General features: G+C 48.9%; 1 protein-coding gene across 1 annotated transcript in view; it reads right to left on the bottom strand.

Annotated features, from left to right (window-relative positions):
* Window positions 1-1323: 1323 nt before the first annotated feature.
* LOC119462545 (uncharacterized) overlaps window positions 1324-10146 on the bottom strand; it is a 42319-nt gene continuing 33496 nt past the window's right edge. The window contains exons 6-7 of the mRNA XM_037723888.2: window positions 3220-3569; window positions 1324-1434 (exon numbers count right to left, since the gene is read on the bottom strand). Of these exons, the coding sequence (XP_037579816.2) occupies window positions 1324-1434; window positions 3220-3569 (461 nt within the window). The remainder of the gene's footprint in view (window positions 1435-3219; window positions 3570-10146) is intronic.

The raw sequence follows: 10146 nt of genomic DNA, 5'->3' as shown, positions 1-10146 counted from the left end.
CCATAGGCGTGTGTCTTATCGTACAATTCTGATACCCTGTCACCGTAGGTGAAAAACTACGCAGATCTAACGCGCAGTTTGCAATCTATGTGAAGGGGAGCTTTCTTGAAACGGTTAATTAAGTGCCATAGGCTGTTATCCGCTACAACGCATCTTGCAGCATAGCAATTACGTGGCTTCCTGGCAAATCGGCAAACCTTATCACGTGACCCACGTGATCGATGCGACCGCACGTGACGCTGTCTTCAAGATATGCCCACTTTTCACCATGCCATCTCGGCCATCAGCCCAGTTAATTTACTATAGCACTATTTTCAATAGTGCAATAATAGCCCCACCTTACTCGGCAAGAAACCCACCTAGCAGGCATGCCAGCCCTGGCGTGCCAGCACACAGCCCAAGTGGTGTTTTGGGACGTCACCCCACAAATCAATAAATGAAGGCTCTATTCAATCAATCAACTAGTACCAATTACACGATATAAATAGTACACTATTTAAATTACGTCAGCCTTCAATTCCTGCGCTTGCAACGGCCGAGTTTGTCGCTCTGAACAGTTTGGCAAATCAATAGTCGCTCCCCAGAGCTGCGGTGACATGCCAGAAAATCTCCTTTTCTCGGCGACTTTAGCTTCGCCTAGCAACTTGGCTTAGCCGCGATACCCTTTTCAACCTTCGCCTTATATTGTGAGGGCGAGGCTGGCGCTGAGATGCTCGAGGCTGGGCATGAAGGCAGTAACGTAGACGCAGGTCGACGTCTTTATTAATGTTGGTAAGGCATACTACAAGGGCTAGCAGGCGCGAGCGCGGCTCAAGGCAACAGTCCTACATGGCAGCGGGGCAGACACTCACTCAGGTTTCCTCTACAAGCCAAAGGTGGGAAAAACAGGGAAGAATGCCAGACAGGTGCTGCCATCTGTCGGGCGGCTGGCGAAGTGGACGTGGGAGTATCGGAGGTACCTCACATCCGGCCCCACTTTTATTATCAAAGTCCTTTTTGATTACAAATGTGAACTAAGGCTAGGCAAAGGGGAGAAAACGCTAGACATGGACAACAGGCAATGTATAGCAATACTAGGCATGAACAGGCGAGACTGGAAAACAGAGGCATATGACAGGCAAATAGCAACAGACGAGGCAAGGTAATAAATGTTCTACATGAATTAAAGCCAAAAGCAGGCAATGAAAAACTCTAAAGAAATTGTAAGGGGCACAAGCACAGCACTTTCAAAAGTCCACTTCATAGTGCTGAAGATGGGTGGGCAGTCTGCTCTGTCTGACTGGGCACTGATCGTTCAGCTGCAAAGCAGATGTAGTTTCTGATCTACGTGATGCTGGGCGAGAAGTCTTCAAAGGTGGACGCAAACACGAGGATGTCCTCCAAGTAGACTCTGATGCTGGACCTTATAGTAGGTTGAAGGTCTTGCAGGATGAGCTGCATGGCACGTTGAAATGTTGAAGGAGCATTTTATTGCGATAGCAATTATATGAACACTTCAACCGGATTTCTGCCGTCGGCGTCGCCGTCGCCGTCGTCGTCGCCGTGAGGTTCCCTATGGATAAAATCTTCGCCGCGCGCCGTACGCCCGAGCGGAAGCGTGCGGGGACGCGCGCTATCACGGAAAGTGAACGCACTCATCTCCCACGCGCAAGCAAGGTAGCAGGAAGGTAGCGCCGGAGGGAGCGGGGGGGGGGGGGGGGGGCGCACTTTTACTCTGCCAACAACCGCGCTCGTCGCTCGTCCGCACCGTCTCTTATCTCCACACTGCTCTGACCTTTATGCGCCGTGCATTCGCCGCTCAGTTTCCGTTGAAGCGATAGACCGCACGTACCTTCGCCCGCTGCGGCGTATGCTTGCTGCCAGCGTTTTGACAGTCGTTGGCTGCAGTCATTCAGTGTGATCTATTCGTGTTTGTTTGTGAGCGCTCACACCACGCTTGTTCATTCAGTTAGTAATAGTCGGGCCACATTTTCCAACGCACGCTACACATGCAATGCTGCCCGGATCGGCAGTGCAGCGCTACAGGTGTGTCCTTCGCACGCGCTGCCCACGGGAAGCGCTTCTCATCAACACCAACGTTTCACACGCGCCTTCTCGTGGTCATCGAGTCTCTCTTCATGTCGGTCTACTTACGCCGCAGCACACCTGCTTACTTAATCAGCTCATGTTTACTACAATTCATATGGCTACCAAAGCCGCTCACCTTACTTCGTATGACATTGCTGTGTTGCTATCGCATTCATTGCTTCGCCCTTAGGGCGAAACTGTGACATTTTTTTAAGTCCAAAGGGCATACGTGTCCACATGCATGTCCCACTGTGTGTGATGAAGGCTGTCTTGACATAATCTGCAGGACACAGGCTGACTTGCCAGTGGGCATATTTCAGCTCCAGACGTGCAAAATATGATGCTCTGGCAGTGTCTTGCATATCATTAGCATGGTGCAAAGACGGTGACGGTGAGTTGTTAAGTGACAACATTGACGGTGAGTTTGTTAACTGTTTGCACACTGCAGATGCTTTGTCAGTCCTCTGGACACAACAATCACTGGAAAGGCCCATGGCCCAATGGCAGGCAGGATGATGCCTTGATGCAAGAGCTTGGATGTTTATTTATCTAGGAACTGGCGGTCATCTGCACAGTATCGATATGGACTTCTGTTGTACGGCACGGCATCGGGCACTAAGTCTATGCAATGTTCCACACCTTGGAAATGGCTGATGTCATCCTCATCACGAGCAAATGTGAGATGATCTGAAAGGGCCGTAGTCAGAGCTACTTGCTGCATCTCTGATAGGTCCTTTGCAACAAAAGCGGGAGGAAGGTCAGGATGAATTGTTATGGCTACTGTACCTTCTGGAGCAACAGTGGCTTGTTCTGGCAGGCTTTTGCTCAAAGGCTTCCAAAGGGGTTCCATTCCCGGGAGAGGTGCTTCCTGGAGACTGCCTGAACATGGCACTTCAGTACATTGAGCTAGGAAAGACTGCCGAAGAATTACTGCGCGTGAGGCACGTGGATACAGCTTCTGGTGCGCCTGTATGACTGTACCTGAGGCCAGATGATGGATTTCGGCTGGATTTGGAAGCTCGAACACAAGTCTTGTATTGCTGGCACTAAACCAATCTTCACCCAGTATCACCGGCAAGACATTATTGCTGATCACAGCGGCTTCCACTAGAGCTGTTACGGGGCCCACTGTAATCTTCAGGCAGACCGTGCCTTCGGGTACGCACTTGATCCACCAACAATGGCTAAGGGCTCGCGTGTCCAGGGCATCAGTGGAAGATTCTTGATTGCAGACTTGGTCACTATAGTTATCTTGGACCCTGTGTCCAGGACGGCGTCGTGGGAGCCCAAGAGTGCAATGTCAGCTGTAAAGAATGAACACTCCAGGTGGGAGCCATGAACGTCTTCCAACGGGCTTGTGGGCAGCGCAGGGGCTGCTGCGTGAAGTGATGTTGAAGCTATGGCTGGCTGCTGTGTGACATTCTCTTGCTTTGTTGGGCACTTCGATGCTAGGTGGCCCTTTTCATGACACTTGAAGCAAACAGCTTTCCTCAATGACTGTCCTAGGCGAAATGCAGGGACACCATAACGTTGTGACAGAGCCGAGTGCTTCTTTCTCAGCAAGCGGTAGATCTGCTATGCGACGGCTATGGAAGACTGGCAGGGCGGGACGGGGGCACACGGCTGTGCTGGAAACTGCAGACTGTTGGAGGTGCCACTGCAAGCATTAATGACGCTGAAGAGACTTGTCTGGAAGGCGTAGTTCCGTTATTTTGACTGCGAACAGTCTGCTCAGGACGATCAGCCAGGTTGCTTGCGATCTGAATATGTTGCATTGCCCTGTCAAGGTGGGTGCATATATCAATAAAGCTGGATACTGAGGATGCGCGTTGCGCTGCTATGCTTGTTGCGGTTACCGCGCACTGAATGCCGTGCAGGAGAAATTCCACCTTCTGAGGCTCCGTCAGTGGCGCTGGACATTTCTCGATTACTCGAAGCTTTGCATAGGCATAGTCGCGAAGTGACTGAGAGCTGGGCTGTACTTGGGATATAATTTGCTGCTGCCATTGCAGTAGAGTCAGCTCGTCGGCGAATGCGTCAAGGAAAGCTTTACGCCACGTATCCCAAGTCGGGAACTGCACGCCAAGAGTCAAGTGCCAGTTTTTCGCAGTGCCTCTCAACTTGCTTGCGGCGATGAGGCGGGTTGTCTCTGGCGACCACGAAGTTAGTTGCTGCGTTCGTTGAATCTTCTCAATCCACAAACGCGCACTTTGCTTGTGGCAGTTCCCGAACAATGGCAGGGTAGACGATACGTCGGGCATGGTTGTCACTTGCAGCTATGGCAAGGAAGGGGCCTGGTACTGCGGTGACATTGGCGAAAATGGCACTCCAAATGGTGGCTGGGGGTACCGTGGAGCCATTACAAAGCTGGGTGTTGTTACAAAAGGCTGCGGTTCCTGTGGCGGCGAAAAAACTTCATGCGCTGGCATGGCTGCGGCGTCGCAAACGAGCGGCTGCGTGGGGTGGCACGTACGAGGCGGACGCATACACTTGCGAGGTTGCACCTGGAATTGCTTGACAAACTGTCAGAGTAAGGGGCGAGGCAGGGAACTGCACTCTGGTCGAGGAAACTGGCGCTGAGGCCCGTCTCGGTGCTTTCAGAGTCGCTGCACGAGCTTCCTCCAGGCACGCTGTCAAACGTTGAATCAGGTCGTCTCTTGACCCGGTAGCGTCGATTCCGCGGCGAATGAGCTCGGTTTGCAGAAACTCAGTGCTGAAGCATGCGACGGTGGCAGCGTCGACTTCGGCCCAATTCAAACCCGGCATGGCGCTTACTTGGCGGGAGCAAGGAGGGAAACAATGGCGGCGACTAGGCGGGCTTGGCGGGAGCGGCGGCACGGCGTGAGCGAACGGCGAGGCGAGATTCTTGGTCGACTGCGCCAAATGTGAGGGCGAGGCTGGGGCGAGATACTCGAGGCTGGGCATGAAGGCAGTAACGTCGACGCAGGTCGACGTCTTTATTAATGTTGGTAAGGCATACTAAACAATACAAGGGCTAGCACGCGCGAGCGCGGCCCAAGACAACAGTCCTACATGGCAGCGGGGCAGACACTCTCTCAGGTCTCCTCTACAACCCAAAGGTGGGGAAAACAGGGGAGAATACCAGACAGGTATTCTCCAATCTGTCATCTGTCGATATACCAAAGGTATATTGACAGATGCTGCCATCTGTCGGGCGGCTGGCGAAGTGGACGTGTGAGTATCGGAGGTACCTCACAATATAATATGTCGAGTTTGCCCTGGCAAGTATTCATCTTTAGCTTACAGAAGCCAAATGTACGCTTTTGAAACTCACCAGGTATCGTGTGCGCAGGCCCTTTCTTTAACTGCCGCTATTTCCACATCACGAATGGCATGAGCGTATCAGCGTTACTTTGCGTTCCTAACAGGAAAGTGGCGCACGTGGTGTTAAATAAACGAAGCATACGCGAGATAGATGGCGATCATTATTTTCAAGCGTGTAAAATGTTTTTATAGTTTGGTGCAAAACTTCGGCAGACAACTTCTGCATGCAGGATTTGGCACGTGGTTCTTTATATAAAAAGCGCAGTTTTAGAAACATTGTCGCCGTGGTTTTGCAGCTCCTAAAATGCACAGGGGCTAAAGAATCTACTTACCTAAGTACAAAGCTGTGTTCAGTAAGTTCGAGTTTCCCGCATAGCTTACTTAGTTTATAGACAAGCTTCATGTTTGTAAACAAGAAACGTATGACGTCTGCGCAGGCGCATGCGCTATGGCTCATGGGCTCGTCGAGCCACTTTGATTCGTGGCCGCACTAATTTGTAGCTTCCTGTACGAAGATAAAATGATCATGGCAATGGGCATACGAATATTCGAAACTTTTGAATAACCAGTCGAATATTATTCTATTCGACTCGGTCCTCCAATCGAATGCGTTATTAACGCGATAGCGTTAAGGGCCCTGTGTCGCAGAAAATCCGGCGACGGCAACCGGCGTCGGCGTGCGTTGCCGGCGGGTGGCCGAGAGAATCATCCCCAACCACCCCGACCGCACAGGCCCTCCATGTGGTGCAAGGTGTTGGTGAAAAAAAAATGAATTTCTCTCAGTGAAACCCGTCAGAAAAATGGTAAAGTACGACTTTCGGCGTCGGATTCGCCGTCGGATTGTCCGGCCATTTTCATTCGTTCGTCACGTATTGAAATCGGTGCGGCACGGTGATGCGCAAACGAGTCGCAGGTGTTTATGCTCCACACGTTGGTCATTGGCTGATTAGACTCAAGGTTATCCAATAACACTATACGAAACTGTCATCCCACCATCTACCGAAATCCATAAATTCTTCTATACCTCGCATTTATGTGTGAGTTATGGTATTTCGCTACTTTCTGCATCATGCTGTCTACGACCCTATAGAGTGCCACACGTTATCAACCGAAACGCACCAGTCCAACGACTGCTTTGTGTTTGTTACTTTTAAGCATGGTACGCGTACACTAGAGGCTGTCGCCGCATAGCATACTCTAAAATACCTAGTCACTGGGAAAGTATTAACAACGTACGCATGTCAATACCATGTAGCTTTCGTTGCCAAACTTACATGCAGACCCTACCCAACGCTATACACATAAGCCAACGTATGCGAAACTAACAAATTTTTTTACAAGCGCTTTCATGCAGCTCACTGTAATAGGAAGCAGAGTGCTGTCGAGCGCGCCCGCAGCGCACCCGAGCCCATCCTCCGATCACGTGCCTCTCTACGTCACACCACTCCTGTGCTCGTCGTCCTACACTCTATCCCTCTCAATCCAGCAGGTGCCTCGTCGAGGACGCATCTCCTCATATCTCCGAAGACCCAAATCAGCTCCGATTAGTGCTGTCGCAATAAAACCTTTGCAAGGACACATCGTGCACCGCTATCAGGGGTGCCCAGCCACACACACTTCATTGCACTTGCCTACGAGATTTGCCTGCATGACAAACACGGGTGTAACGCAGACGGCCTAGATTTCATTTATTACAGGGGATCAAGTATACCTGCCATTCACTTTACCACTCCCCCGTGTTGACGGGAATTGTTGGAGTAAAAAATAAATACGTTACTATATAGGTGTACAGAAATGCCAACCCTTTTTACCGTGTAAAATTTTATTGCATAGGTTTCTTTTGGGTCTGTTCACCTTTTACATGGAGCACTTAATTTTCACTCGGTATTCGGCAATAATCACTCGTGGGACGCGTTCAGTGAATTTTCACAATTATGGTAACGCACGTAAGCGTCCTGCTTTCTTCACTAATCACTTTTCTTCACATGTTCAATTTGCAGTCATTTTTCTTGCTCCCATTCTGAGTTGTTTAGATGACGGCCCAAACGTAGAAACAAAAATGACAGCACGCTTGTGCGATCTTGATTCGCTGTAAAGTTAACAGCGAATCAACAATCGTCTGAACCGGTGAATTTTATTTACAGCTTCGCTGTAAAGTTCACCGGTTCAGAGGATTGGCTTTCAAATAAAGAAAGATTTAGTACGCCTAACGCAACCCAATAAAGGCAGATTGCTGTCCTCATACAATAGACACAAGCCTGATTCTGGGACGCAGGACGGAGCTTTTTCTCTTGCTTTTTTTTTTGTGTGTGTGTGCCTTGCCTTTCGGTTATCTGAGCTACTGCACTACACAATCCGCGTTATTGACTAGCATGACGAGTCGCCGAGCATGCTGATTGTTGTAGAACTGGCGCTTCGGAAATAACTTATTCATCTTCGTAATAATATTTTATTTCAACTTGTGCACTGTAAATCAGAAATAGATATATTCATAGCATAGGTGACGCTTGAGGAGCGCACGGCTAAACAACGCAGTCCAAGCAGAGCAGCGTCTATGCATTGCACTTTGTTACGAGACGGTATGCATAATATGGTATTGTGAGACGGCTTGTATATGGTATAAGAATGGAAATACTTCTTAGTGGGCGAAACTTCAGTGCTTCGTTCTCCGCACATACCTTTATTACAATTTCTTTCTTTTTTTTACCGTAGTCCGCATTTGCTACATTTGCTTTCTATGAGAATCGTGCATCCATGATTCAAATTCGCATATAATTCCCGAAGAACAATCGCGTTTGCGCAATGCAAATGCTGTATAATGCACGCACAAGGCCCACGATGTATTCCAGTGACGTGTTTCCTTTTCATTTCTTCCTCACCACGAATATAACATTTCCCTATAATCATCGCTCTCGTAGAGATATAAATGTTTGTAAGAAATGTAATAATATTTTATAGTTGTTTGAATTGATAACGTTACTTTTCATTTAAAAGGAATGCCAAACTTTGCAACAGAGTGGGTTCCTACTGAGACTCAATTCCTGTGGCAAATTCGGAGCACTTGCGGGTCAAATTTTTCGGCTCTTTCACTGCCAAGTTTTCCACAGCAGATCCCCCCAATAAAAAAAAAGTAGCTGACAAGACATCACCGAAATCAGCGGATTCGACCGGAAATATGTGTGACGTAGCTCAGCCAGTGCCCGTTGACGACCAACTTTTGTGTTAGCATACCAGCACCGGGCAGCAAACGAGCAGTTCGTTGTTTTGCTGCAGTTATGGATAATGATACTCATGACACCGCACTGCTTCTTAGTTCTTTATACTTTGATCATTCTAAAAGCGTACCTTTCAGTTCAAGCAGTAAGAAATTCGGCTCACACAATGAGAGAGGACCACATAACCGCAAAGTACTCGTTTCACTGATCAGGAACCGAGACGGTCAGTGTTGTGGGTCTCTTGGAGGTCGCCGCTGTGTTCAAAAAAGGTAACAAGTTGCCTTTTGATCCCATTAATCTTTCTCCGAATTTATGTCTGAATTCCTATTCGCGCAAATAATTCGGGTTCTGCACAAACCCCATCACGCCATAAGAGGGAGGTTAGGAGCTGGCGCTGCGAACTAGCCGATTGGGCTCGCCCCAATAATTGCTCTCAAAAAGCATACGACAAGCGATATTTCAGAACCAGGAACTACGGTATACTTGCCTGCGCATTGTCTGCTTTCCCTCGTTGAAGCGCGACTGCTTCTAACACACTGGGATCTGGTGCTCTTAGTAGGAGGACTGTGGCAGAGGTTATGGACCGATCTGGACCTGCCATTAGGCCGATCCAGATCTATTAGGCAACCATGTGGCACCTTCCAATGAGTAGGCATGCTAAATGATAGTGTACAGGCGAGGGAGAATTACAGTTTACACGCGAGTGAGTGCAGGTCACCTGCAGTTGCTGTTCTGATTTCATTATCATTGCAGGCGCCCTACATCTTCGCCGTGCTCGCGCAGACCGTATTGGTTGCTGCAAAGGTCAGTAACGCTTGTCACAATTGCCTCGCATATCCAACGTGCGGGCGATTTAGCGCTGTCGCGTAAAAGCTATAAAGCTATGAAAGAGGGCACTTTTCTGAACGCCGAATTCGAACAGCGCCGTGAGCGATTCTCCAGGCTTCCAATGTGCTGTTTTGAAGTTCACGTATTCTGAAGGCCACAACGTCACCCACCACATGGCTCTGGCGTTCTACGGTAAAGTGCACGAGTATCTGTGCCTGAAAAACGTGGACACAGAAAGGAGGAACAGGTCAAGAAAGTTGCCAACCAAGTACAGGATAATTCAGACATAGAAAGCCAGGAGTCGTCAGAAAGAAAGTGAGAGAAATAGAGACAGTGAATTGGATGCGAAGAATTGAAACAAAAAGGACAATGGAGATTTACAAGAATGAGAAGAAAGAAATGAGAAGGGAAAATCTGTACGATAACACAAAGGGCAGTGCCTTGCTATTTGAGGCTCGAGCCGGTTGCCTAAGGACCAAACCATACCGGAGCAATATTCGGAACTAGATCAGGCATGTGTATGTTGTTGCAAAAATCCGGGGACCACTCAACACATCCTAATGGAATGCGAAGAGATTCACCCAGTGAGAACCGTGGGTAATTACGTACACCATCCATAAACGTTGGGTTTAAAGTGAACGAAAGCGTCAACCGGTCAGCAGTCAAGATAGGCAAAAGACGTTTAGAGTATTGGTGGAAAAAAAAACAGGGAGGAAATTGATGCGACCGGATATGTTACAGTTATAGGTAG

Source organism: Dermacentor silvarum, chromosome 8 (assembly GCF_013339745.2).
Source record: "Dermacentor silvarum isolate Dsil-2018 chromosome 8, BIME_Dsil_1.4, whole genome shotgun sequence".
Classification (NCBI taxonomy): domain Eukaryota; kingdom Metazoa; phylum Arthropoda; class Arachnida; order Ixodida; family Ixodidae; genus Dermacentor; species Dermacentor silvarum.
Note: the sequence above shows the minus strand (reverse complement) of the source record. Positions and strands in the feature narration are given on the sequence as shown.